This window comes from Guyanagaster necrorhizus, assembly GCF_019112545.1.
Source record: "Guyanagaster necrorhizus MCA 3950 unplaced genomic scaffold BT62scaffold_11, whole genome shotgun sequence".
NCBI lineage: Eukaryota > Fungi > Basidiomycota > Agaricomycetes > Agaricales > Physalacriaceae > Guyanagaster > Guyanagaster necrorhizus.
The window spans coordinates 1,183,993-1,211,026 of record NW_025064890.1 but is presented as its reverse complement, the minus strand read 5'-3'; the positions used below and the strand labels follow the sequence as shown (position 1 = coordinate 1,211,026).

The 27,034-nt window shown below is 49.0% G+C and overlaps 12 protein-coding genes across 12 annotated transcripts; 9 read left to right on the top strand and 3 right to left on the bottom strand.

The window, feature by feature from the left end:
- The first annotated feature begins 956 nt into the window (after nucleotides 1-956).
- Nucleotides 957-3,382, top strand: BT62DRAFT_948869 (uncharacterized protein). Its single transcript, XM_043188088.1, has 6 exons — nucleotides 957-1,431; nucleotides 1,488-1,861; nucleotides 1,914-2,623; nucleotides 2,690-2,775; nucleotides 2,831-3,034; nucleotides 3,091-3,382. Exons 1-6 carry the CDS (start codon nucleotides 965-967, stop codon nucleotides 3,167-3,169), a joined length of 1,920 nt encoding a protein of 639 aa, XP_043040508.1. The 5' UTR covers nucleotides 957-964; the 3' UTR covers nucleotides 3,170-3,382.
- On the top strand, nucleotides 3,240-5,085 carry BT62DRAFT_97226 (uncharacterized protein). Its single transcript, XM_043189067.1, has 5 exons — nucleotides 3,240-3,972; nucleotides 4,026-4,140; nucleotides 4,194-4,340; nucleotides 4,402-4,954; nucleotides 5,017-5,085. The coding sequence occupies exons 1-4, from the start codon at nucleotides 3,410-3,412 to the stop codon at nucleotides 4,837-4,839; spliced, it is 1,263 nt and encodes a 420-aa protein (XP_043040507.1). The 5' UTR covers nucleotides 3,240-3,409; the 3' UTR covers nucleotides 4,840-4,954; nucleotides 5,017-5,085.
- A 1,626-nt stretch (nucleotides 5,086-6,711) lies between these two features.
- On the top strand, nucleotides 6,712-9,517 carry BT62DRAFT_931578 (uncharacterized protein). The gene is made up of 4 exons (XM_043186160.1): nucleotides 6,712-6,843; nucleotides 6,902-7,023; nucleotides 7,407-7,439; nucleotides 7,497-9,517. Exons 2-4 carry the CDS (start codon nucleotides 6,945-6,947, stop codon nucleotides 9,101-9,103), a joined length of 1,719 nt encoding a protein of 572 aa, XP_043040506.1. The 5' UTR covers nucleotides 6,712-6,843; nucleotides 6,902-6,944; the 3' UTR covers nucleotides 9,104-9,517.
- A 109-nt stretch (nucleotides 9,518-9,626) lies between these two features.
- On the bottom strand, nucleotides 9,627-11,009 carry BT62DRAFT_986779 (kinase-like protein; the record flags this gene model as incomplete). Its single annotated transcript, XM_043190017.1, has 4 exons — nucleotides 10,761-11,009; nucleotides 10,340-10,736; nucleotides 9,698-10,287; nucleotides 9,627-9,674 (listed from the first exon to the last, which is right to left on the bottom strand). Exons 1-4 carry the CDS (start codon nucleotides 10,941-10,943, stop codon nucleotides 9,627-9,629), a joined length of 1,218 nt encoding a protein of 405 aa, XP_043040505.1. The 5' UTR covers nucleotides 10,944-11,009.
- Nucleotides 11,010-11,371: 362 nt separating this feature from the next.
- On the top strand, nucleotides 11,372-11,914 carry BT62DRAFT_829489 (uncharacterized protein; the record flags this gene model as incomplete). The annotated part of the gene is made up of 1 exon (XM_043182396.1): nucleotides 11,372-11,914. A coding segment is annotated over one exon (543 nt), but the record flags the coding sequence as incomplete, so codon positions are not given.
- A 503-nt stretch (nucleotides 11,915-12,417) lies between these two features.
- On the top strand, nucleotides 12,418-12,933 carry BT62DRAFT_893830 (uncharacterized protein; the record flags this gene model as incomplete). The annotated part of the gene is made up of 1 exon (XM_043183161.1): nucleotides 12,418-12,933. The coding sequence occupies one exon, from the start codon at nucleotides 12,418-12,420 to the stop codon at nucleotides 12,931-12,933; it is 516 nt and encodes a 171-aa protein (XP_043040503.1).
- Nucleotides 12,572-13,625, top strand: BT62DRAFT_96685 (uncharacterized protein). Its single transcript, XM_043188839.1, has 2 exons — nucleotides 12,572-12,900; nucleotides 12,956-13,625. Exon 2 carries the CDS (start codon nucleotides 12,959-12,961, stop codon nucleotides 13,538-13,540), a length of 582 nt encoding a protein of 193 aa, XP_043040502.1. The 5' UTR covers nucleotides 12,572-12,900; nucleotides 12,956-12,958; the 3' UTR covers nucleotides 13,541-13,625.
- A 1,671-nt stretch (nucleotides 13,626-15,296) lies between these two features.
- On the bottom strand, nucleotides 15,297-16,462 carry BT62DRAFT_931572 (signal recognition particle SRP19 subunit). The gene is made up of 3 exons (XM_043186159.1): nucleotides 16,144-16,462; nucleotides 15,848-16,095; nucleotides 15,297-15,788 (listed from the first exon to the last, which is right to left on the bottom strand). The coding sequence occupies exons 1-3, from the start codon at nucleotides 16,392-16,394 to the stop codon at nucleotides 15,358-15,360; spliced, it is 930 nt and encodes a 309-aa protein (XP_043040501.1). The 5' UTR covers nucleotides 16,395-16,462; the 3' UTR covers nucleotides 15,297-15,357.
- Nucleotides 16,463-16,683: 221 nt separating this feature from the next.
- BT62DRAFT_893438 (uncharacterized protein) lies at nucleotides 16,684-17,086 on the top strand (the record flags this gene model as incomplete). The annotated part of the gene is made up of 2 exons (XM_043183142.1): nucleotides 16,684-16,731; nucleotides 16,784-17,086. The coding sequence occupies 2 exons, from the start codon at nucleotides 16,684-16,686 to the stop codon at nucleotides 17,084-17,086; spliced, it is 351 nt and encodes a 116-aa protein (XP_043040500.1).
- A 251-nt stretch (nucleotides 17,087-17,337) lies between these two features.
- On the top strand, nucleotides 17,338-19,186 carry BT62DRAFT_96729 (glycoside hydrolase family 18 protein). The gene is made up of 6 exons (XM_043188857.1): nucleotides 17,338-17,802; nucleotides 17,855-17,942; nucleotides 17,996-18,353; nucleotides 18,416-18,561; nucleotides 18,618-18,911; nucleotides 18,972-19,186. The coding sequence occupies exons 1-6, from the start codon at nucleotides 17,537-17,539 to the stop codon at nucleotides 19,164-19,166; spliced, it is 1,347 nt and encodes a 448-aa protein (XP_043040499.1). The 5' UTR covers nucleotides 17,338-17,536; the 3' UTR covers nucleotides 19,167-19,186.
- A 365-nt stretch (nucleotides 19,187-19,551) lies between these two features.
- On the bottom strand, nucleotides 19,552-21,752 carry BT62DRAFT_967754 (uncharacterized protein). Its single transcript, XM_043188879.1, has 4 exons — nucleotides 21,420-21,752; nucleotides 20,868-21,359; nucleotides 20,373-20,816; nucleotides 19,552-20,318 (listed from the first exon to the last, which is right to left on the bottom strand). The coding sequence occupies exons 2-4, from the start codon at nucleotides 21,260-21,262 to the stop codon at nucleotides 19,622-19,624; spliced, it is 1,536 nt and encodes a 511-aa protein (XP_043040498.1). The 5' UTR covers nucleotides 21,263-21,359; nucleotides 21,420-21,752; the 3' UTR covers nucleotides 19,552-19,621.
- Nucleotides 21,753-22,770: 1,018 nt separating this feature from the next.
- Nucleotides 22,771-24,124, top strand: BT62DRAFT_96576 (uncharacterized protein). Its single transcript, XM_043188787.1, has 7 exons — nucleotides 22,771-22,999; nucleotides 23,049-23,102; nucleotides 23,154-23,305; nucleotides 23,360-23,475; nucleotides 23,532-23,652; nucleotides 23,708-23,712; nucleotides 23,760-24,124. Exons 1-7 carry the CDS (start codon nucleotides 22,938-22,940, stop codon nucleotides 23,883-23,885), a joined length of 636 nt encoding a protein of 211 aa, XP_043040497.1. The 5' UTR covers nucleotides 22,771-22,937; the 3' UTR covers nucleotides 23,886-24,124.
- Nucleotides 24,125-27,034: the final 2,910 nt, after the last annotated feature.

The window sequence follows — 27,034 nt, the reverse complement described above, 5'->3', positions numbered from 1 at the left end:
GCCTTGAAGGCTCTAAAAGGTGAGTGGTGATGTGCAATACACTAATATACAACAGAAATGTGTGATATTTCCATTATCTTTGCTTCACATCAAAGTTCCAGCTAGAAAGCAAGCACTGCTGGGAGTCAAGGCTGCAGACTCATATCATTCATTCTATGGCAACTTTCTGTCATATTTCAACTGCTAAACCTCTGATGCTCACCAAATATCAGTCAAAGTCTGTGATGCTAACACTCAGATTTGACAGCAAGATTTCCTTAATAAACTGATCTTCTTCATTGGCCAAATTTTGACTGGTGACAGGTATATTCTAAGCCACATTTGTTTTGTATTGTTTTCTGACTCCTGGTTAAGATTACCAGATCACTGGATTCCCTGATTGAATCTGTCTTCTCAGGTCTTCTTGTTGTGTGATTCAAGTATTGAATGATATTCAAGAATCAAGATGTCGTGATGAGACTTGCTACTAGGCCACAAATGCAGGTTATAATACAGTTTACAACGTCTTCTTCCCACTGCGAGAAAGAGTAGGAAGGTGCCCACTGTGGGCCATCGTGCCTCCAAATGGGAAATGCCGGCTCAATTCAAACTCAGTTCAGACGCAGTAGCCGCGGCGGCCGTTCGACCTACGAGCATGAATATCAATCAGAACATGAATATCGAGCCCGAATGGTTTCACGTCCAATGGCAAGGCACTGCTGGTGTCGGCTGCTTTTTAAAAATGACATGACTTTTCACACTAGAAATTACAATAATAATTAAATGAAAAATCCTTTGTTTTTTTTTTTTGTACTGATTTTACGCCAAAAAGAGCATATTTTTCGATCTGTTGACGGACGCGTCGTTGTTTCCAACACGTTCTAAAAGACTTTCCAAGTGATCTTTTGGAAAAGAGTCCAATTTTTTCAAACCTAAAAGTCCGGCTCCAGAGTGAGGTTCCTTTCCCTCACCAGCTGTCCGCAGCATGCTAAAAGTCACTTCAACTCTTCGCAGGTCGAGCCAAGGGCGCCCAGCGGCCGTTATCACCGTCTTTACTCTCTTGGTTATTACCGGAGGCTTCTGGACAAATCTTTATGGATCATATACTGCTAATTTGACTCTCAAAGCGTTCACCGAATCTATTACGGTTGAGCATGCCAGACCTGTATACCATTCGTCGGGGAATTTGGGAGGTCTAGGGAATTCGCAGCACAAGGCAGCGGGAAAAAATAATATCGAGGCTGAAGCAGATGATCTGCCCATGCACGAATATCTCTCGAACGGGCTGCTCCAAGTAAATGCAGAGGGACCGCATCCTATCTACCAACTCATTGAATTTTCGGAGAACAAGTGGGAAGCCAAGCTGCAGCGAGCGAGTAAGACTCTCAACGAGGCAGTGATCGAATATGAGCGTCGGTATAAAAGAGCTCCCCCTCGTGGATTCGATAAATGGTGGGTACTTCCGCTTTTTTTTAAAAAAAACTTGTTCGAATCTAAGCTGTGCATAGGTGGGAATATGTTGAGAAGCACAATATTCAGCTTCCAGACGAGTATGACCAGATATACCGAGACCTCGAGCCTTATTGGAGCGTCAGCCCAGTCGATCTAAATAGGATCGTCAGCGAATGGGAGGGTCACGAAGACTCGTTTACTCTTGGTAAAGAGGAAGGACATCCTGTTGGAATTGTCAACTACGCCATCCGCGACCCCAGTACCCACGATCACGTCTTTAGTGGTGCCGGCATGCTTAGTGAACTGCTCAAAGATGTCGATGAATCCCTACCACCCTTTCGTGCCGTTTTCCATCCGCATGACAACCCAGAACACGTCACCGACTGGGAACTGCGGGAGAAGGCCCTCGAACACGCTCGCGCAGGGACTTGTACGTCATTTTTGATTTTTCTCATCGTTTTCCAATGTTAATGCCGTCACAGATATCGACGTCGACAATCCTGTTGTTCCTGTCAAACATCACGGATGGATCTCAGGCTGCGACCCAACTTCGCCCGCCTGGAAAGATTCCATTGACTTCACCTTCAATGCATCCTGGCCACCACCGCCGCCCGATGCTCCCAAAACGTTCATCTTCGACCACCGAAAAGCGATGGACCCCTGCCTACACCCGCACCTCCTTCGCGAGCACGGACAGTTTCTCCCCTGGGGAAAGGGACCCATTCCCTCCCACCGCATGATCCCGTCCTTCGCCTACTCCCAAACCTTACTGCATCACGACATCACCATCGCACACACAGTCAGTTGGCTGGGCGAGCTCTCTGACAAGGATGACATCGTATGGGAGAAAAAGACCGATGATCGACTGCAGTGGCGGGGCCGTACGACGGGGATCCTCCACGTTCGGGACTCGGAGTGGCCACTCTCGCATCGGATGCGGATGATGGATTGGGTGGAGAAGGGCAAGGGCGATAATGTGACGATTTTGGCGCCGCCGCGTTCGAGGGGGGAACGAGTGGGGAGGGGTGAGGTGGTCCAGAAGGCGAGGTATGCGCCGGCGATGCTTGATATGGCGTTCTCGGGCGATCCTGTGCAGTGTGATCCTGATGTTTGCGAGGTCCTGGCTAAGTTGTATGACTTTACGAAAGGGCGGTCGCAGACGGAGCAGGCAAGGTACAAGTATATATTTGATGTCAGTGGGTGGTCGTGCTTCGGTTTCTTTCTTTTCGTTTCTCAATCTCTCTCTTTGTTTATGTAGGTTGACGGCAACGCATGGTCCGGGCGTTTAAAGTGGCTCATGTCCTCTCACGCACTCATCTTCAAGTCGACTATCTATCCCGAATGGTTCGTGACTTCCGACACCGACCAGGAACTGCCCACATAGCTGAACTCTGTCCAGGTTCACAGATAGGGTTATGCCCTGGGTGCACTACATCCCCATACAAGTAGACTACTCGGATCTGTGGGACACCATCGTGTTCTTTCATGGCGATCTGAAAGGGGACAACAACCATGAAGATCTTGCGAGAAAGATTGCTTCAGCGGGCCGGGATTGGAGTCATACTTTCTGGAGGGAGGAGGATATGACGGCGTATAATTATAGGTTCGTCCCCGGCCTCGTTTTTCTTTGCTTTCCATGTTTGATCGCGACTGGTACAGAGTGTTCCTAGAGTATGCCAGAATTATGAGCACGGATCGCGTCGCAATGAGTTATAACCATTGGGAAAAGTCAGAGTAGAGACGGTTTTTCCGTCCAGAAAGGAAAGCGGAAGTTAGTTAGTAGAAGACGATGAATGCGGAGAGCACTTGGTCTTGCAACTTGAAGCTTCCGAAATGGAGTTTTTGCGTCGGACTAGTTGTATTTTACTGATGTTAATATAATAGTGAACTATTAGACCTACACACTCACTGCAGCCATGGTGTTCTCACATTACTCTGCTCCAGGATAATTCACGTCGGCGCGTCATTGCGACTATGCATGACGGCGCGCGTAGATAGATATAGATACAAAAGTTCCTCCACTTCCGATGTTCACTGTCCCCCGCCCGAATGCCATACGACCAACACGTGTAATTACTACTACGTTCAATGGAAGGCAAAGTTACTTAGGGAGCGTGCCGGAGATTACCGACAGGTTCGATCCTTGGCGGAAACAAAATTTCCTCCTTTCGCCTCCCTTTCATGTTCCTCGCTTTCGACCTCTATGGTGCAGGCAGGTGCCTCTCTTCTTCTCTTTTTCGCAACCCTCCTTGCCATCCTGCTTCCTTCGCTGCACTTCCTTCGGCTGACGTGGTCCTCCACACCACGACTTGGGCGAGGCATTAGCTGTTTCCTCCTCCTCCACTCGATATTCCTCGCATACTCTATCATCCTTCTGCCACCGCCAAATATCTTTACGGCGCTAAGGGTACCGCTGTCTATGCCGGCGGACTCAATCCGGAGTCTCTTGTTGAAGAACTCGGACGAGCGAGAGCTTCCGAGAGCTATAGAGCAGCTACTAGGGAGAATGGGCTCCTTTGAGACGAGAACTTTATATGTTCGGTGCGCGCGTCCCGCTGTATCTCCCTGGTCAACTATGCTGATATGGGTTACAGATTTGGCCACGACGTCGTAGCCAGTTGCGAATACTGTCATTCATACGGCGATTTTGCCTTGTTTGCTCTTGCAACTTCGATTCTTTCTTATATATGCGAGATTGCGATTGTCGGGGTGTGTTCCCAGCTCTTTTTTTGTTCCTCTGTGTGGAGCTGATAAGGATGTAGGTCGTGACGATTAGAGGGACGCATAGAGAACGACATCGAACACTAGGCGTTGTTGCGCTGATATGTGCCGCTGTCATGGAAGGGTACTGTAAAATGACGCGTAGCATTCAAATACCCAATGATCCTGATGCCACTTCTGTCTTCATGGTGAGCTCTCTCTTTCTCTCTCTACCTCAGATATTGGCCTGGCCATACTAAGAATCCGCAGTGGCACGACAACTTGCTTCTCCTTCGAAGAATCGTCTTCCTGCTTCTCCCTGTGATAATACATCTTGCCCTGCCGCCTTCTCCTCCATCTTCTCCTACCCAGACGCGTACAGCGACGACTCTCCAAGGACTCGTTACCAAATTGCACCTACTGAAATATACGCGCGGTGCCATCGCGCGAACACCATCGCTGCGGGCGGCCTCTCAGGAATGGTGGTCCCGCGAGCATGATGAAGGCGAATGGGTGAGAAACGACAGGGCGACGCAGGATATGGCTGAGAAACTTGGGCTGGGGTTTAACGAGGCCGAGGCGGAGGAGGACAAGGAGGAGGGAAAGTTGCGGACGAGTGCCAAGGCTGCGGTCAAGGGATTGATGAATGGGTTTGTCCCGAGCGATTATTGGGCTGTCCCTTCGACGTCGACGAATCGGGCACGATGATGTAGTAGTAAGTATTATTCAATAATGACGGGCATTTACAGCCGAGAGTGGGATTTCAAGGCCTGAATCTGGTGGTGCAGAAATCAAGCTGTGATGTTTCAGAAAAACATACAAGGTTCGTTATCTTTTTTTTTTTTTTCATGTTCAGTTTTTTTTGTATTGATGCGTGCCTTGAAGGAGATGTGCAATGCAATGTGTAACGCTGAGATCTATCACGGTTGTGATTCACATCCAAGTTTCGACAAGAAAGCAAGCTAGTAGTCTTGGTGATAATCACACAGAGATGCATGTACTGTCCCAACTACAGGCCAAACGTGATGCGTATCTTGATTGGATGGTCGTCGTCCTGATCAACGAGCATGTCTATGCGGTAGCTCTGCTGGGACTTTATGCTGCTGATATCATATCAGGGCAGCTTTCCGCCGTATCTCAATTGCCGGACCCCTGATGTTCGCAAAGACCTAGACATTCGCCAGCTGAAGTTGACGAGATATTTTCCCCATCGTGCATTTTGTTTTGACTGATTCCATTACTCGCTGGATCATTGTACGTAGTCAAGGTTTGATGGAATCTGTCTATGCGTTGCGTGATATGATGAGTTGACTTGACTTGACTTGATTAGGACGTCATGATCCACATCACTAATGTATACAAAACGAGATCTCTAACTGGGCAAGATGAGAAGAGCTGTAGCATGGACAGCTTCTTGAGCATCCAAATCAATATGACATGAGTCTCGCTTGTGTGCTGTGCCATATGCTGCTCAAGTGTTGACCGACGGTACCTTTTTTTCTGACTGGTCCAAATGTACTAGCACCGGCCGATGCTATGCAATCGGAAAGACTTGGGGGTTCTGGATCTAGTACTGGCTGGAGTAAAGTATCATCCATTCTGGGCCATGTTCCGATGTCAATTTCATCATTTCTGCAGGCGCGCTTCACAATCACGAGTTGCCTCTGCTCCTTTAGCGTAACAGGTTATTCCATTGCGCCGCAACCCAAAGATGCTTGCTTACATCAAGTCTTGGCTGTTATTTTTGGAGTCGGCCTCGCATGGGTGGCGCCCATAGCCGACAGAGCTCTATCTTGTCGGCTTTGAAGGCTCTTCTTGATAGAAGAACAACGGGCGAAGATGCAGGTGAAGTTCTTTCTTCTCCAGAGTCCCCTCTCCTCGCTCAGCAGCTCAGAATCCGGATGACTTGGAGCTCGGGGCTATGCGTGATGATATGATAAGCCGCTCAAGTCTGTGCCTACTTGTGCTTTCATTGCGCCTTTCCGTTTCAACGATTGATCACTTAATAATGAGGTGCTGTGCATAATGATTGCCCGACTGTTCCGTTAATGACGAGCTTAGATGAGGAGCCCGCAGTGTACACCGCGTTACATCAGTCGACAAATTGTCCTGTCAGAGGTCAAGCCAATCAGTTTTACCCTGGCACGGCAAGATGACGCTACAGGGTTGGGGGCGCGACTTCCTTCTCTTATACAGCACTTGCACAGCGAGTAGCTGGCATGGACAGATGGGATCAGCCTTTAGCCTCACTACCAGTACTCGCTTTCTGGGCTCTGTTGTGGCTCGCGTCGAAGCCTGTTTTTAGCTGGTTCATTGGCAATTCGCGTAGCAAATAATGTCCAAGTACGTTATCGTCCGATGTAGTCTAGCTTGAACATGCACATCTCGTCGGCCACGAGTTTCTGGGGGTCGCCGTTCAAACTCATATCAGCACTGTTGAATACATAAGCATTTGGTGGCTTGTACTTTAGATATGTACCCGTGTGCTATCGGCACCGGGAGGACCGGGGATATGGCGGCATTAGAGATAACGTAAAAATAATTATTAATAAACGGGTGAAAAACCAAGTAAAGCCTCCGGGGAGACCTTGCTTGGAAACGCCCACCAAGCCAACCCTTATTGTTGTTCTCTTCTTCTACCTTTGGGGGAACGAAAAGAGGTCTCATCCTCGAGCCTCCATCTCTGCGACACGGTGGTGGAACATTCATTTGGTGAGGAGGAGGAATCTGTCTCTGTGCCAGTTTCACTAGATACTCACCGTTCAAGCAGAAGGGCAGTCCATGCACATAATAGGGGACACATTCAAAAAACCATGAAGAAATTCCTTTTATTTACTCTCTGGATGATGGTGAAGGGTGCTGTGGCCGAGAGAGCATCGTTTGGTGCCCGCGGTGAGTTTCTAGCTCTTTTTTTCCCCCTGCATTTTCAGGCTGGTGAAAATGAGTCTATTCGTGTCTGTACGGTAGCGACGTCGCTAGCAAAAAGTTGTCGTGCCTCAGTGTCGGCAATGAGTGTCGAGCTCCGCGGATGCCCTGGACCGGCGCCGTCGCTTAACGCTGATTGTCACGTCTGTGGCGAGATTAGGCTCATGCTAACCGCGTTTTCAGCGCGCAGGGCGCGCAGTATGTAGTGTCTGACTCTGCGTCGATCTGTTATTTTTTATTAAAACAGATGGCGGCATCTCTTCATGTCTGGTGCCTTACCTGGCGACACTTTTCCTTCAATTCATTGCCATCTCTCCTCCCGTTCCTCAGCTGATAGATGCATATTCCAGGTCTTCCTGAGCTAGCGCTGTTAGAACGTCAAGGTGCGTTCTTGTTACCGGCATTAAATCGCTCGTCTTGACCAAAAAAATTTACTTCAGCCGCCTCGTCCACTGCTACTGCCACTTCTAGCGCTACATCGTCCTCTTCTACGCCATTTCTGGTGTTCGTCAGCGTCTCCAGTCTCACTACATGCACTTCGGCGAGCGTCAGATGGGTATATTCTGGTCCAACATCTCCCTTGGAGCTCATGATAACGAATATCAACGTTACCCAAACTGATTCTTCTTCCTCTGTGACCACATCATCGTCATCATCTTCTTCCACAACTTCCCCTAGCCTCATCACGGACGGAGTTAGCGACGTTGCGGCTCGAGCTATCCCCACGTATCTCACTGCTGGTGATGGTGATGGTGCTAGTACGTCCAGCGGTGATATCGTCAAGATCATTACAACAAGTGCTGATCCTTCCAATGATTCATTCACCTGGGACAAGGTTAATGTTCCGCAGGGGTGGTACACCATCTGGGCCTCCATGGAGACTTACCCGGATTTCAGCCAGACCACATATTTCGATTTTTTCGTCAGTAACGGATCCGACGTCTCCTGCCTCTCAAGTTCTGCCGGATCTTCGTCTTCGTCTTCATCCGCCGCCATGAGCACCTCTACCAGCAGCCCGTCCGCCTCTGCCATCGTAGATGCCGTAACTTCCGTCAACAAGGGTGCCATTGCCGGCGGCGTCATTGGCGGTGTTGCCCTACTTGCCGCTGTGCTGGCTGCCCTCCTCTACTTCCTCTGTGCCACTAACCGCCGTCGCCGAGGCCCCTCTCTCGGATCTCCTAACAGTGGCATTGTCGGTCGATGGGGAACCCTCGGCTCGTTCGACTCTACTCACAGCGGTAAATCCCACCCGGCCAAGACGACGAAGCAAAAGACCAACAAGTACAACGGTGCTGGGGTCGTAGGAATGAGCGGGTACGATTCTGAGGGTAGAGTCGAGAGGCACCATTCGCAGGCGGGTTCCATGGGTCCCATCGTCTCTTATGGGCACACTATGGCTGAGAGCTCTTGCTCAGAAGAAGGCTTCAACCCATACGCCTCGTACGAGGACAAGTACTCGCGCTCCCCGGTGTCTGTAGAGAACGGGGAAGTCATGGCTCATGCAGTTGGCTACAGCCCGCGCCTACCGCAAGCCGGCCGGCAGTCCACGTCGTCCATCGAGTCCTACGTGCTAAACAACAATTTCAGTCGACCGCGGAGCCAGACTCAGGCTCAGGCTCAGAGGATGGCACCCTCACCGCAGCCGTACCCTGAATCGCCCTCGACGAGCAGCGTACTCCATACGCCTACGGAGAACCGTCGTTTCTCATCGCCAGTGCTGCCTATAGACGATGGCGTCTTTGTTGGGTATCAACAGCAACAGCAACAACAACAGCAACAACAACAACAACAACAAAATCCTCGCCAGCCGCCCCGTCGTATGCCCCGCAAGCCTGTCCCATCGTACAACACCTCAGACCTGCCGGAACCGCTCCCAGCGCACGTCCATTCCCCCTCCTCCATGGCGAGCTCCCCGTCTCCCGCGCACTCCGTCCATTCTCTCGTCCTAACGGAAGACGTCCATCAGCTGATACATAAGGGCAGCTTCTCGGATGGAAGACCCGTGCATGTGCTCATGCCTGATTTGCCACCCCCACTACGGTATTAGGGGGTTAACAATCTTCCTGTGGCGCGGTCTAACCCTTCCAACCCCCCCTAATGTATTCATCTAACGTTTAAGATTTATTTCACATACTCACGCTCCATTGCTTGTAACATCTTCGCACGCACTATTTCGTCATGGGTTTTTTTTTTTTTTTTCATCTTCTTTTGTCATGAATGGATGGATGGATACAACTTTGTTGGCATGGGTAAAGATCTGGTATTGTTACCTATCATTGGATTTCTTCTACGCAGACTTTCGTGTATGTTCCTTGTTGTTTTATAATGTACTTCCCGCTTTATATATCTCTTGCCTCGTTTTCATTTTCATTTTCCACGTGTAATCCTTAGTGTTATTTTAAACAAGTTCAAAAGGTAATGAATGTACTGTCTGTCATATAATACCACGTAGTGACAGAAGAAAAGCAAAGCTGAAACGAGAGTAAGAATAGCAATGTCCGATATGCCGTCGTCACTGACGAGCGTTTTTTGACGCCGGCGTCAAACGCTGCACGAATCTTTGAAAACAACTACTCTTCGGCACCACTTTTCGAATCCATGTCGGCTTCTCGAGGTCCCTGAATATATGCCCATTCCTCACCACCGGTTCCAACACCTCGTTCCCAGGAGGAATAATACCCGGCACTTCCTTAATCTTAACCTGGACCACATCGGCACGTGTCTCGGGCGTTATTGGCCCCATACTACTACTCGCCGCGGACGTCAGTGAATGGTCTGCATCAGGAACGGCGAGGACCGAGGACTCTACAGCAGACGGCCCTGGAGCGGAGAGCGGAGCGTAATCAAAACGAAGGCCAGCTGAATTACGAGGCGATGTCTTGTCAGGTTCGATAGGCATAGATTCACCGGTGACGGGATCGCGAGCCGGAGAAAAGAAAGTATCGAGGGCGACAATTTCGTTACGGAGCTCTGGGAGGGAGATACGCGATGAAGGGTCGAGGTCAAAGATCCTCTTGAGAATGTTGTTTGCGGCCTCCGAGATGGGTTGAACGGACAAGAAATAGTCATCGTCGTCAAGATAGGCCCGGAAATGCGCGTCCCTTGTCTTCGCCGCTATCCACGGTACACAAGCCGTAATCATGTTCATCAGAAGCACGCCAAGGGCCCAAGTATCGTTGGCTCGCGTTGAATAAAGTTTGTTCTGAAAGCCAAATTCCTTGCCGATGCACTCTGTTCAAGACAAGTTGAAAACGGGCGGCACATAACAAAGCATATGACTCACCGGGACTCATAAACTGCAGGCTACCGCACCCGTGCTCACCTGAATAAGGCTCCAGCGTCGCCAAGCCAAAGTCCGCAAGGTACGCCTGAGAACGATCCCCGGAAAATAGGATATTCTCCGGTTTGACATCACGATGGAAGATGCCGCATTGATGACAGTGGTGCAGGGCATCGAGGATTTGCAGAAAGGCAGTTTTGACTCGGTCCGTCCGCTGAGGGAAGTAGTCCTTTGCGATAATGGTGTAGAACATATCGCCGCCGTCGCATAGGTCGAGGACAACGTAGACATGGGGTTCATTGACGATGATTTCGTGCAGAGTGACGACGTTGCGGTGGCGAGAAGCAGCGTGATGAATAAGAAACTCGCGCATCTGGAAACTGGCCTCGAATGGACCACGCTGCGACTTACGAAGACACTTGACAGCAAAACAAGGAGGTTTGTCCTTGCTCATCGTTACATCAATCGCTTTGTAGACCTTGCCAGTGCTGCCAGTACCAAGGCACTCCATGAAGAGATAGCGATCATCGAGAAGGGTACCAGAGAGGGATCTGTGCAGGCGTATTGAAATGAAGTGAAATAGGTTGCGCAAGGAAAAAGGGACCATCAAACTCGACGAAGGTGAAGGAAGGCAAGCAAGCAAGATGTAATTAGCCCCCCATACTATGCGAAGCCTTTTTACGACTCTTGTGTATTTGATTTGGTATGTCCCGCTAGTCACGTTTTCAATGCAGGACGGGCAGCAAACATCCGGATAGTCGGGCCGAAGCGCATACTACGAACTTTTACTGCACCCATGGCATCAGTGTCGCGAGAGGAGCGCCGCCGTCAGCTCCTCGCAAAGTATCCTCCCCCTCCTCTATGGATGCGAACATTGCGCAAGCTCCGCTACGCCTCCGAAGAAATTGCTTTTTCAATCTGTCGGTGGTTGTGGCTCAGTCCGTGTCCAGCCTCTTTACTTTCGACAGCTCTAATAGCCTTGGTGCAGAATCCCTGGGACGGTGGATCTTTATCAAACAAACTAGGGGCCCTGAGGAGGTCGCGTCCCTGCGTTTTGTACGTGCCCATACGTCAATTCCAGTTCCGAGAGTGTTCGGTACCATCCACTTCTGGGGGAAGAGTTACGCGTTCATGCAGAGGCTTCCTGGCCAGGACATTCTTCAGGCGCGCTGGAATCGATTCACCGATACAGAAAAGCATAATATACATACCCAACTCCGTGGCTTTGTGGAAGAACTCAGAGCCATTCCTTCCCCCCGAAGCCCTGCTATATGCTCTGTTCTCGGGGGACCCGTCATGGACTACAGGATCTGCACAGATGGGCCTTATGGTCCCTATGCAGACGAGGCAGTAATGAACTTGCAGCTCCGTCTCGGCATCCCGTTCGGCGATGTTCGACGTGTCTTTCATAGCGAACCACAACGCGCCGAGGAGATCATCGAATCGCATTCCCGCAGACATCCGCTCGTTTTCACGCACAGTGATCTAGCCCAGCACAATATCATGGTCGACAACGGCAAAGTGACCGGTATCGTGGACTGGGAGTGCTCAGGGTGGTATCCCGCCCATTGGGAATACCTCAAGGCCTTGTTTACGGAGCCGTATGATGTAGAGTGGCGATCGGGAATCCATAACTTCTTGACGCCATTCCAATTTGAGGCGGACGTCGACGCTAGGTTTGGATGGGGTTCGCCTAAATGGAAATGTGATCTGGTGCGCCTCTCGATTTATTTATCAAGTCCACAGTCACCGATATTACATCCTTTACCGGGCGCTTCAGAAACGTACCTGATCCAGCTGAAGTCTAAGCACTCGCCAATGACCTCCACCAGTGGAAGGTATGGATCAGTGTTTATCACCGGAACAGGAGTTATGAAATTATTATTACATTTCGGCAGCGTTCATGTGAGAATGTCTTGACTGAAACACCCTGATCAGAGGAGTCGGGTAGATTATCGATAAGAAGCAGCGAAATTAGTATCTCCTCTAATCCTCTTCAGCTTTTCTACGTTACAAAGCAAGTATCATTACTACCAGTAGCCGCATAGCTCATTTCATTCCTCTGCAGACTGAAAATTGAGATGCGCTTCGGCATAGCTCTCTACTACTATGGATTAAATGCAGACCCTTCACACCCGACTCCATACTTCCACTGGGCATTCCTCTCTTCTGACCTCCCTTGGTCCAAGAACGATACCACCTGTTACGAAATCGTCCGACAAGACGACTACCTGTGGAAATGGCACTTTACTCGACCCAATCTAGCTAAATCGGCTAGATTTCGGGGGATCGTAGAGTTGGGGGAATTTCAGGGATCGACAAGACTGATCGACGACATTATTCGGGCGTCTCATCCTGCTAGTGTCAAGGAGTGGACCGTGATAGGTCCTAGGGGTTGGACCTGCGCTACGTGGGTGATGAAGCTGGCCATTGACTTGGAGGAGCGGGGGTATTACGACTTCCCTGATGGCGTCAGTGTGCATAATCTTTATAAGACGGTCCTCGAGAAAGGCGCGCTCTTGAGAGATCTCAAAGGACTGACCTTGATCCCTGTCCTGCCTCTGGTGAGTCTAGTGCGCGCGATCTGGCCTTATTAACCCCTCTAACATAATTTTTTAGTAGATGGAACTGAATAGATTCATAAAGCCTTACATGCAAGATGCTCTGTTGTTCATATTATCGCTTGTTCTGCGTTTCGATATGAGAAACTGTTGTACAGTTGACTCTCTTATAACCTATAGCGGTCGGTGGACCCTCAGAGCTATGGGTTACGAGGGAGTATGGGTTATGGGAGAGTATGGGTTACGGAGGGGTATGGGTTATGAGAGAGTACAGTCGACCTCGTGCGGCACCATCGAGCCCACTCCTGGGAGATGTATATCTTCCGGAGTTGGTCCTCGATGGCTCGTTCGTCGCAAACCGGACATGCCGCTGCACATTTCAGCGCAGCCCGAATGTACCGTACGAAATACACATGGTCCACACGGAGTCGCGCTGAGGGTTGTGTACACACTGGGCACGAGAAGTGAGACGTCTCACTTCATTGCTCTCTCCTCCGCGTCGTCGGTTGCCAAATCATTCTGTGGACCAGGCGACGATGAGAAGAAGAGACTACTCACGGATGATGGCGGCAAGCTGAGTTTTGGATACACCAAGGTATCGTCTGAGATCTCGGTAAAAAGGGGACAACGTTTCGAAGGTTAGTGAATCCTTGTCCGGCGGATAACTAATGTAGTGTGGTAAATTTTGAGGTATGACAATCAAGCGTATCAATGAGCGGAAAATATTTTCTGCTCTTCATAGCAACGTCGGTCTCACCAATATGTCTAGGAGAAGGACCATCTACCGGTGAAGCAAAGTTCCGGTTTCTCCTCTAGTTATCGATGAGGTGGGAAGTCCACAATACAGACGTTAGTGTGGATGCTGAAATGTACAACGATAGTGACATATGCGGGGCGCGGGTGGTTGCTGTCTTTGTCTTTGAAGTGCTAGAACGGACCCGCGGGCATTGAATTCTGACGAAGATATGAGCAAGGTAACCAAGATTTGTCAAAATGCCTACCTGCTGGAGTAGCTCAATGTGTTTGCTATTGCTCATTTAGGAGTATGACAACGCACCATCCGCCTCTTCTGGTGAGGACGTCGCCCACGCGAAACTCGTTCTCGCGCCAGAACGACGTACTCGCCGATCCAAGGATCATAATAATAATGTTCACAAAATCGACATTAAAGCGCTGCTGTGGGAACGATAGAACGAATTTGGTATTAGCAGACGCTGCGAAGAAAACGATCCACCAAGACGCATTCCACCGCATCCCCCTCAGCTGCTGTGGTTGGAGCTGGAGCAGAGTTTCCTCGAGACGTTTAAAAGCATACAGCCATAATACTGAATCGCCAAGGACGCTCGGATATATTGCCAGTTAGGATACAGCGACTTGTGTGTCTTTCCACAAGAATGACGTCAGCGAGGACAATTCTCCAGCGCATAATTGAACGCAGTGTCAAAAAGAAGTAATTGCAACACGTACTGTCCTTTTACACCCCAAGGCCCCACATTCTGCTTCTCATGATATATCTCGTTGCACTGCTAATAACGCTAATTCAATGATGGTGAGAAGCTCCTTTATACCGGTCCTGTCGAAAAAAAAGAGTGAGAGGACCCCAAAACTCTCTTGGCCGGAGCGTAAAAGAGGTATTTCAGAACTAGTTGTTCCCTTTTAGCTGTCACCAGTACCGAAGTAACTTTCTTCAACTCCTCAGTCATCAATATCGTCAGGACACTTGGAAACACGCTCGGATCCCCATATTTGCAGTAATAGAGGCCATAGTCACGATCGTGCGCTGGACTCTGAACAACGGCGTCTCGAATCTTAACGCAATCGTTCGGCTTTATGATTGCAAGTATGCCTTGTACGCGCAAAGGTCATCGAACGCTGCATCGTAGGCGACTAAGATCGCCTCAGCAGGTGAGGCCGCATCTCAGGCGATTTGTATTCACAACGCGACGTGCTGTAGAAAGAAGGGAAAAAGATAAAGCAACAACACCAGAAGATGCGATCTGCTTGAAAAAACAAGGATCATATCAGTTCACCAATTCTGGGAGGCCACGTGAAAAATGGGTCCTTGTAGGTCCCAAGTTCGATGACTTCAACTCATCAACTTCATGTAGGTGCCAAGATAGTGCCCTGCTACTGATGCAACAGGGCATGGAGATAGCGATATCACATTATACGCTCCGAGCCGGAAATGATTCTGAAAAACCGAGTCCTTGGCCCTGGCCACCAGCTACTATGAACGGGACTAGGGTAACGTCAGAATGTCCGAATTCCTCACCTCGTGCGAGACCACAGGACCAGCGCCACCCACAGCACACGAGTCGTTATCGCGAACGCATTTTCCTGTTGCTGTGTTGGAATTGTCGTTATCTTGATTCACTTTCGACGCTTAAGCAGTTAGCAAAGGGTATTCAGAAAAACGATGTATTACAATTCCCTTCATACATACTGTGGGATAAGCACAATTCATCCTCTGACCCTCACCACTTTCCGCTTTCCTTTCTGTGCGCCACTGGGCAATCCAGGTGCACCGGGAGCAGAACCAGGAGCGGCATTGGCTTCCTGGGCGGTCATCCCTGCCTTGACTGTCTCTATCAGAACACCCGTGGATATAGCGGGGGAGTAAGGCGATACGCGACTAGCGAGTGGGGGATGAGGTTCTGGAGGTATAGGAGGTCGTCTACCGCTAGTCTTGGTCAACTGCGGCGCTGAAGGTGACTTGGATTTCATCGTTGCGGGTTGCTTGCCCTTGGTCGATGCCGAAGTTGTTGTATGCGGCTTTGGTGCAGGAACAATCGGCTCGACCTTGGCAGGAGAAGTGTTATAGGGAGGTCTGGGGATATTCTCGGGCTTTAGACGTTGTATCTGTATGCAGACCATCTCCAAGAGCTGCTTTTCTGCGTAATATGAGTTAGGATTGTTTCTCGATGACGAAGAAGTCAGGGGGGCCACTGACTGGTCTGGATGGCAGGATTCATGAGCCGACCGTCCTTCTTCCACAGCACCCTAACCCGGCCTGGGTTCTCCCAATCCCGGGGGTGGGCCTTGTTCACTTCGTGGAGGGTGCCTAGACCGAGTCGGTTCGTAGCTTCTGCAATGTCTTTGCTAAGAGGCCACCACACACTCTTTTCGCGTGCTACCCTACGCTGCCCAGTACTATATGGACGCTTTGCATCGATATATATTGGGTATATACATGTCCACCTGGCAATGGATGAAAAGGATATGGCGTAGAGGAGTGGATAAACATACTTCTTATAGGGCGTAATGTCCGTTACCGAGTTCTTTGCATTCACACTGTCAGACGATGTGGGCAGGAACTGTGACTGTGACGACGGCGACGACGCGGGGCCTGCACGCGGGGAAGGAAGGTCAAAATCGTCATCAGAATTTATTTCCTGCAGTAGAGGGCCATTGTATCCTGTGTTGGGAAGAGGCTGGCTGGGCAACGGCAGGTCCGTATCGTCGTCGAACTCTTCGACTACAGCTGTTCTGCGGGACATGAGGGGCCGTAGATGGTGGTATGCAATCAAGAGGAGAATGCGACGAGCAACGTCGTAATTCCCACGTGGTCGTCGCCATCTTCGTCGTCGACCCTCACGTTCATGCTGCTCAGATGCATCTCTCGTCGCCGTCGTTGGCGTACATCATGACCTTATTTCTGTACGGGAGTCTCTCGTATTACGATGCATGTCGGTGCTCATACGGTGGAAATACAGGACATGCCTTCTTCACGCTGTGTCTGCACAAGACACCCCATTCAGCACGCCAGGAAACAACTCGCAGTTTCATATGATATGCCAGCCCTTTGGCGTCTGTGAGCCTTGCCCGTCGGCGGCAGTGAGTAAGCTCCGCCGTCGTTATCGTTCATGAACGCTGAACCGCAGCACAGCTCAGCCAACCCTTCTGCCAACCATTTGGCAATCGTCGATTAATGCACTGCACAGAGGCAAGCATGTCACCCGAAGGGACCCCAGCGAATACAGGAACAACACCAGAAGGAGAGCATCTCGCTTGGGAGCCCTGCGGACGGATAGTAGGAAAAGAACGAGCAGATTTTTACGAATTTGTGGCTTGCAATCTGTTGTTTGCCATCGTATCCCTCTTCATCCTGTTCGCAAGATCCCGACGGTTACAGCTCATTCATGCTCGGCAGCTGGCTGCGAGAATAGGGCTCAGTAGAGGCAGGCGTTGACGAACGTTGGTTGTAATTGTAAGCCATCCTTTTGCCATGCTTTCCGATTTATTGATAGATCGTATCCAGTATTACTTTACTTTCTCGGACAGAGATCAGCATAGAATAATATGTCAGATTCGCCTTGAACATCCCTAACAAAAACTTCAGTCTTCAAGGTCATCGATATCTCACGTTGGCAACCAAAAACAAGGCAATATTTAGGAGAGCCGTTGTTGAGCACAAGGCAAACAATGATGGCACGCTAATCAGTGCTACAGATTTCATCCTTCATTGTTCTACAGGCACAATAGCGTAAGGCTGGCCGCGTGGTCTGGCCGCGCCTCGGATGGTACAAATAGGTCAGGCGTCCTTGTCAAAAACACGTTCTTTTGCCCTATTAAACCCACCTACTCCGTTGATCGAAAATTTTTCAGAACTACTCACTCTTTCTTTACTCTCACTTGCACGATGATAACGATGCTTCCCGTTCTCTTACTACCATTCTTTCCTCTTGCTTTGGCGGCCCCATACTGCCGTCTGACAGCTAGTTCTGTTTCTGCTACTTCATCTGCTTCCACTCCCGCTACGACGTCGACATGCACCTCCAGTACCAGGGCTACCACGAATGAGACTTCTGATTTTCTAGCTGCCGCATGGTATCCCGGCTGGTTGGAAGATTACACACCTTCTGATATTCCATGGGAAAAGTACACCATGATGACGTTTGCCTTCGCGTGCGTTTGATCATTCCTCTGGTTTAGCTAAGGCCCATTGATTCCTGGACAGCACAACCACTTTTGACTCCTCCGACATTGCTTTGGACTCACTGAGTGAATCAAGGCTTCCCGACTTCGTTGCGAATGCTCAGGAGAACGTGAGGAGCGGGTCCGTCTTTCGGGCATCTTTGTCGTCTGACTTGAATTACAGAATGTCTCCGCCCTATTGTCCATCGGTGGTTGGACGGGATCCCAGGGTTTTTCTCTAGCAGTTGCCACCGCTGAGAACCGCACCGCGTTTATCAAGGCCATCGTCAACCTCGTCGACACTTACAACTTGAGCGGTATCGACTTCGACTGGGAGTATCCTAACAAGGCCGGTATCGGGTGTAACTCCATTTCCACCAGTGACTCGGCCAACTTCCTTACCTTCCTCCAAGAGTTTCGTCAAGATTCGACTGGTTCCAAATTGTACCTTTCAGCTGCTGTCGGCATCACACCGTTCGCTGGTTCTGATGGTGAGCCGATGACCGATGTCTCCAACTTTGCACAATATCTGGATCACATTGGTACGTGTTTTGAGTTTGTAGCAAGGATATCGTGAGGGTTGATGTGTTTTTACGATTCATAGCTATCATGGTTTACGACATCTGGGGCTCCTGGTCTGCCACTGTTGGCCCCAATGCTCCTCTCAACGATACATGTGCCACGAACGGAGTGGGTTCCGTTGTTTCAGCCGTCAAAGCATGGACAACTGCTGGGTTCCCTGCTAGCCAGGTATGTCTGCTCCTGTCAGATCAATCGCCCACGATGCTGACCGCTTGACACCGAAGATTGCCGTTGGCGTTGCATCCTATGGCCACAGCTTCCACGTCGACACCGCGGATGCGCTTGCCTCCAATGGATCTCTGGAACTCTATCCAAAGTTCAACGCTTCGCTACAACCCGCTGGTGATAGTGATAACACCACCACCACCACTACTGAGACCACCGATATTTGTGGTAACCCCAGCAGCGGGGTCAGTGGTATTTTCAACTTCTGGGGCCTCATCGATGGCGGCTTCCTCACCGAAAATGGCACAGCTGCTGAAGGGATAGATTACATCTTTGATACCTGCAGTCAGACCGTGAGTTCTCCTTTGTACAGGTATCGATGACTTAGTGTTGACTTTTTTTTTTCTTCTTAGCCCTACGTATACAACTCGACCTCGGAAGTGATGGTCTCCTATGATGATGCTACGTCTTTTGCGGCGAAGGGCCGGTACATCAGTGACAACGGACTGAAGGGCTTCGCGATGTGGAACGTCGCCGGTGACTCGAATGATATATTGCTCGATGCAATTAACGAAGCCCTCGGTACGGTCGTGGATGACAACTGTTAGAGCTAAAGCTGTGTATCACTTTGCTTTGTATCCATTTTATCATTTATGTATCATAGTAGCGATAGTTTGTAGCACCCGGCTGGCCCATCCCATCACACACGAGTAACTCAATTTAAATAAATAAATAAATTGTTGAAACATTTCGCAATGTGGTTTGAGACGTATCAGTGAAGGACCATTTATTTGCTCAGGACCAATTCTGCATTACCGTGTTATCACGGCAGGACAGCGGCATTTTACAGTTTCGTTGTGAATGCGCAGCAAAGTCATTACGACTGATGGAGAGCACATTTAGAATTCCAAATCGCGCCTCCCCGACATTAGGAAAATTTTAAATTGTATGGGGTTCTCTTGCATGTTCTCTACCCAGGTGACTTACGGTGAAGCACGAGATAGATACTACTTCGTTCAAGTTTATTGTAACGTACACCACACCCTATATATATGTGTTATAATCACAGCATCCTATTCAGTCCCACATCAACACCCTTGGCCAGCCTCAACATTACAATGTTCCCCGTAAGACTCGAGAACCCATTCCCGACAAACATCTCCGCCTTTTCCGCAATAGCCATATCCACCGCCCCACTAACATACTGTTCCTGTCTCGTCAAGACCAAATCCTGACTGCTCCCCAAACCTTCCTTTACAGGCTCCCACCCATCCGCCCGCAACGCTGTCCAAAGCTCATCAAGCCACCACCGGCGACCATTCGAGAGTAGGTACACCTTGGTCAATGATAGCTGTGGGTTTTCTGCGCGAACGGCTCGTAGACGTTCGACTATTTCTGGAATGGTGGGGAGGCAGTGTGGGAGGTAATGATGGTATGAGTCGTTATCTGGGGAAGGCGCAGACGGGTCAAATTCGAGTGGATCAAACCGGTCGAGGATACCGGGGTATTGGTTCATGCCCTGATATGGGGTGTTGTGTTTGGAAAGATAGAGGCAATGCCCGGAGTAGTCGCCTCTTCTTAGATGAACCGCTGCCACGCCAGACATGAGATTCGGAGATGAGGACGATGCTGAATTAATTAATCCATTCATGTTCCGTTCGACAGCACCTTCGACGAGATAGGACCATGCGAACTCATTGAGGATGGGGCTCGACGCAAGTACGGGGAATATGGATATTACTCTCTGTGATCCAAACAATCTATATCGGATTTAGAGTCAGTGGCGATAGTGATAAAGACCGAGTACTACGAACAGATGATCAAACACGACTTTCTCACTGAAATCAACAACCACACATGGCTGTTTCACGACCTCGTCTCGTGATAACCAATCTACCCACGTAGCCAAAAGGGCGTCTCCTTCGAGGGTGTCGTCACTTAGCTGCGGGATGTCAGCAGAGGTGAGCCGGACGCGTAGATTTGGCGGGCAAACAGCGTCGAAATAATCTAAGCGTACCGCGCGTAAATCTGCGTCGATTTGGGCATGAGAGTCCGCTGGTAGATCCAATGTATGTTGGTTGTGTGATGTCGATATTGGTCCACCCGCGGTGGGACCGGAAATAAAGGCGTTTAGAGGCATTCGAGCCGGTCGGAGAGAGTAATCGTCGATGGTGAAAGGGAACGGAGTGTGTGACCATGTGTAATCACTGAATACGAATGAACGGTTTGTCGCGTACGCGATGTAAGATAGAAGGAGGCTATATCAAGTTAGCCAATGTAAGTGAGGAGAAAAAGGCGGAATAACATACTCTTCTTGCAAGATGTTGTTCAAGCCAAGACCCCATAGCGTCCCTTCAAAGCGTAGAAATCTTCTGTCGCCTATGTAATCGGTCGGGATCTGATGTTGCGGGAAGTGCTGTTCAAAATCCCGTACGTCATTGTATGAAGGTGGGGCCAGCCAACCGATGACGCATGTCACGACGAGCAAGAAGAAAAAAGTGTTTCGTCGAAGTGCGGTGGAAAAGAAAACGTGTGTGAGGAAGCCGAAGGGATTTCGACGTGAAGAGAACCGTCGCCGAGGTAGATTGCCATCCGCGGGGAGTTGGTAGGATTCATCATCGACGTCCGACAGGAGGTCATAGCGATGTCGCCTGTGGGGGGACATGATTCCCCCGAAGAAATTGCGAAACGCAGTGCACTCCATAGGCCTGGAGAGATGTGAGCGGGAAATTGGTGCTCTACGGAAGGGAAAGAAGAAATTATAAAAGCCATCAAAAGCACAGCTTGATCAATAAATATGACTGCGGAAGAAGAGGGTTAACCAGGACCGTGACCCGAGCGGATAAAATAAATGGACTTACGGGAGTATCAATTCACTGTAACGTTGTTAGTATGGATATTCCGAATCCTCGAGGCTATGCTATGCTAGAGATCCTACAAAGAGCGTTAGGTTAGTTCACAGCCATGCCGTATTCCCAAGAGCAGGCCTTCCAAATGGAATAGGGTCCAAATGCGCAGGACAAAAACTGCGCATCGATCCCGGGAAGCGAAATTCAAAGTTCAGAAGATTTGCCGTCAAGCTGGAGCTATTATGATGCCAGTCGGACCTGTAAAAAGTCTGTGTTTGACAGTTGTACGGCCAATCCTGTTCCCAGTCGACATGATTCAGAAAATCATTCCCAGAGATGAATCGCTGAATGATGAGGTCATCCCGCCGCAGTTCCGATGGGACTCGACGTCCTTCGAAACAAACAGCGACAAATATTCTCCTCCTCGCTGCGTTGCTGCGGCTTATTTGAGTGGGAGCTACTAGGTCACCTGGCCTGGCCTTGCTGCCCCCCTTGAATACGTAGAACGTGGTGATTACTGGTCCATGATATCGCACCGTCATTTCATCATTGACCAATTACCATAACGTCTACTACCGAACACCTGAGCACTTCATGAGATGCCAATCCAAACATAGTGTGACGTTTTGGCGGCCTTGCTTTGTGGCCAATGCTATTGCTCCCAGCTGATATTTCAATGCATTATTTAATCCTGTCGCGACAGCCAGTAGCTTCCATTTCCCGTTCAAATACCGTCAGTAACGTTAATAATAAATGTCAACGATACCCTTGGAAAAACAGAAGCAAGCGCGCTGAACACACTCGTCCGGCAGCAGGTTACAACTCATGTCCCAGGGTAAACACATCGACCACCTGCGTCTTATCCATTCCGGCGCTTGCCATCACTCCCACTATGACCTTCTTTCACTTTTCCTTCCCATCACCACCACGACACCCGATGACATGGACTCTCTATCAGATTTGTCTAAATTTACGAGTCTTTCTGGGTTCCTCGTGTCTACTCTTATCATTTGTTTCGTCTATAACCAGATCCATGCTTTTATCCTACGAGGACGGTCTCCCCCCGGTCCTCCCCTCCCTCTGCCAATCATAGGAAATGCCTTACAGATACCTGCAGACCGCCAATGGTTGAATTGGCATGAATGGAAGCAAAAATATGGTGCGTGGGTACGCCTGACTTGAAAACGATAGACCGACACCTGCCAGGTGATATCATGAAGATAACAGTCTTTGGACAACCCGTCATAGTCCTTTCATCCCTCAAGGCGTCGAAAGACCTTTTGGAAGGTCGAGGTGAGCTCTCCAGCACCGTTGTCAACAGCATCATTGATGTACCAGACACACACAGGAAATATTTATTCTAACCGTCCTTCTGCTGTCATGGCCGGCGAGCTCTAAGTCAGACGCGCTGTTTGTCAAATGGGATAATATGCAAATATCTTAAGAGTCGGCTGGTCCCGTGGATTAGGGTACGCATAAGCAACGCAAAACTCCCGTTTTCGCGAATTCCACCGGGTCTTCCACCAATGGATGGATCCTCGAGCGTGCGAATCTAGAGAACTCCGAGATTTACAGGAGCGAGAGAATCTAAAGTTCGGCCCCTGATTTTTTTGCCCTTTGTAAAATCATACCGGATAATAGGCTACTGTCGAAGCTCTTATCAGATCCTGGCAACTTCTCCAAGCATGCAAGGGAGTGCGTTCAAACGCTGGTAGTAAGCAACGAACTTTAATGCAAGTTCGCTAGATGTACATCATCAACGATCCTACTCTTAATGTACGGATACCCGTCACGTATAGGCGATCCTCTTCACCTGGTCAAAATCGCCGAAGATGCCATGCTTGGTTTTGCCCGCGCCTCCGAACCTGGAAGATGGTGGGTAGACAGCTTTACCATGTGTGAGTCTAGGCGACAAGATCATTTGTGTTCCTCCTAACAAAGGCTCTTTTCAGTAAAACACGTACCGCCTTGGTTCCCTGGTGCATCATTCCAGCGGACAGCTAAATCCATGAGGCGCGATCTTGATGAATTGTATGATGTTCCGTTTAACTTCGTCAAAACTGAGATGGTCAGTCTTGGCTGATGTCGACGCTGTCCATCGTTTTAATACTAGCTCTGCCTCAGAAAAAAGGTATCTTTGAACAGTCGTTCCTGTCCCAATACCTCGAAGAGCCCTCACTGACAAATAATCCTCTTGACGATTTTGGGGAATTGGCCAAAGCGGCAGGGGCATCTTTGTATTCAGGTGCGTTCCATTTCGAAGTAACTAGGTAACATGTTCATTTATCTAGGAGGGGCAGAGACAGTGAGCAGGACGCCTATAACTACCCAGCCAATCTAACTATACCCAAGACTCCATCCGCGTTAACGTCATTCATACTAGCGATGGTTCTTCATCCGCAAGTTCAAGAGAAAGCTCAGTCCGAGATTGACGCCCTCGCTCTAGGCCGCTTCCCAATGATCACGGAAGGACGGTAGAGAAGAGCTGGGTGAGCCACTGGAAGGGCATCATCTTATTCTGTCGTCTTTAAAGAAAATGCGGAGGCAGGAGATGGCGGTCGACATTAGCGTTGGGTTCAGTTCCCACGATTGCCCTTACCTGGCGGTGGACAGGTTTCGTTCAATATTTTAGGACCCGCTTATCTTTCAGTAACCAACCTTAGTACCGCAAAGGGAAGCCCTGAACAGAGACTTTGGTTTCTGCTGAAAAATTGGGCGTCTAGTGTGAAGGGTATTCAATCGATGTACTCGTGCCCTACATTTACTTGTGGACACGCCCTTGCAGTTCTCGTTGATATCTTGCTGTACCCCACTATTCTCAAAAAAGCAAAATCCAGGGTGATACGTATCTAAGCGCTCACAAAATGTTGCAATTACTTTGAATGCTGCAACGGCGCGGCAGCAACGATGCAGCAACGATTGCCGTCATTCACGCAGCTGTGTTCTCTTGACCTTCTCATTCTTCGGAAAGAATTGGGGATCCGTCCATCTGTAAATTCAGAGTCCGTTTCTCAGCCTGTACGAGATTTCCGTTCTGAAAAATGGAACGAAGAATAATGCGTACTTGCATGAAGGAAATGCTGCGGTGGACTATGCCAAGATGAATTATGATGTAATCTGTTAGTTGTTGTAAGTAGAGAGCAGGGTAATAGAACAGAGAACTAGAATTGGCCTCTCGAGAGAGAAACGTTCTACTTAAATACATTTTGTATTACTTCGAGATCTTTCTACGAGATACTAAATAAGTCCAGATCACGATCCAAGTCAGCTGCCGCTGACTGGCATCGTATCTTCGAGTACGTTCTCGTACTCGCTCGGGATTGCTATCCCAACACTCCCCCTCAATTCCGAGTTCCTAGAATATCTGTAGATAGATACTCATGTAATGGTCTTGGTAGGCCTTTAGTGAATATATCCGCTAAGTTCTCTTCTGATGCGCAGTGCTGAACTTTGACTTCGTTTGAAGCCATGCGCTCACGAACGAAGTGATGCCGTATGTCTATATGCTTCGATCGTGCATGGAATATAGGGTTCTCGGCAAATTTGATTGCTGATTGGTTGTCGACGAAAATAGTCGTTGCTTCATAAGGTGGCAATCCTAATTCGGTTAAGAGTGCTCGTAGCCAAATTACTTCCCGGGTTGTGTGTGCAAGGGCCATATATTCTGCTTCCATAGTGGATAAGGCTACGGTGGGCTGTTTCTTTGAACTCCAAGTAACAGCTCCCCCTGCATAGGTACAGACATAACCAGATGTTGATCTTCTATCTGTTCTGTCTTCTCCCCAGTCTGAGTCTGAATAAGGTATCAGCTCATCCATAGTCCCTCCATATGTGATTCCGAAGTCTAGAGTTCCCTTCAGATAGCGGAAAACTCGCTTCAAGGCTGTGACATGCTCAGCAGCCGGATTCTGCACGTACTTGCTTAATTCGGTGACAGCATGTGCAATGTCGGGCCGGGATCCATTGGCCGCATACATTAGTGATCCGACACCAGTATGGTAATATTGCCTGGTGGCTGTGTCAACGCCTCGTGGGTCTTCTGTCGGAATTTTCTCTAGCCGTACATTCGGGTCCATAGGCATTTTGACCGGTTTGCAGTCATTCATGCCCATTCGCTCAAGTACTTTGAGAATATATGCCTTCTGGGATAGAGTGATAGTGCTCTTGTCCCAATTCCTGTCTACCTTCATGCCCAATATATATTGAATCTCCCCCATGTCTGTGACATTTAGCTTCTTCTTAAGCTCTTCTTTCATTTTAGACATGGTTTCATCATCTGAGGCAAGCAATGTCATGTCGTCGACATGTACAGCTACGATTATGGGATCAGAACCCATTTGTCTGATGTATACACATTGATCACTGATCAATCTGATGTATCCAAGTCCCAAAAATGTAGCATTTAATTTGTTATTCCAAACTTGGCCAGATTGCTTGAGTCCGTACAACGTTAATTTGAGGTGTGCCGCTTTTCCACTCCCATCTGAATATTCAGGTGGCTGTGCCATGTAAATGGATTCATTGAGTTTACCATTTAAGTAAGCTCCAACAACGTCCATTCCATGAATGATTAGGTTTCTTTGAGCAGCAATTGCCATGAGTAGGTGGAATGTGTCCAGCCTGACAACTGGTGCATATGTCTCGAAGAAATCAATGCTGGGTATCTGTGAAAATCCTTTTGCAACAAGTCTGGCCTTGTATCTGGTGATTTTCCCATCACCATCCCTTTTCAATCTGTAAGTCCACTTGCAATCCACAAGTGATCTGTCTTTGGGTAATTCTTCCAGCTGCCATGTGCCTAGGGAAGTTAATAGATTGTATTCTTCATCCATTGCTTTCTTCCAATGATGCCAGTCTGGCCTTGTCTTAGCTTCTTCAAGGCTTAATGGCTCATCACTGAGGTTATCTGCAGTTTCTCCAATGGATGCATAGTCTATTGCAACATTTACGGCTTCCAAAGATGATTCTTCTGAGGTACGCTGTTGTTCCGATGTTTTCACAGCTCGTACACTTGGATTATGAAGTGTCCGGTAACTCGGTTGAGTCTTTGATGCAATCCGGACCGATTTGTCGCGTGGCTCGATCACTTTCCCACGCCATATTGGGAAATTTGATTTGATCGATGACACATCAGGGGCTATTTCCCCTTTTGGTTCGGCATTTCCGGCATCCACGGAATCGTCCGAAATGCCATCATTTCCATCCGGAGTCTGCTCGACTTTGCTCCCTGACTCCCCCTCGAGCAACGAAGGGTGGGAGACTATATAGTCAGTGTCTATAGGCTCTGTAGTGTTGTTTTCAGGGAATATAACATTTCTTGAGGTCTGAATCTGCCTGGTTTGAGGGTTATAATATCTCCAGGCCCTGGATTCATCTGTAAGGCCTGTGAAAATGAATTCCCTTGACTTTGGGTCTAGTTTTGACCTCTTGTTATCTTGCTGCAACACCCAGCACTTTACTCCGAATTCCTGAAGTGCTGAAATATCTGGTTTCGTGCCCTGAAACACTTCTTCTGGGGTTAAATCATTCTTGATGGCCCTGGTTGGTGATCGGTTCTTCAAATATGTGGCATATGCCACTGCCTCGGGCCATAGAAACTTCGGTAAGTGATGTTCTTCTAGCATGGC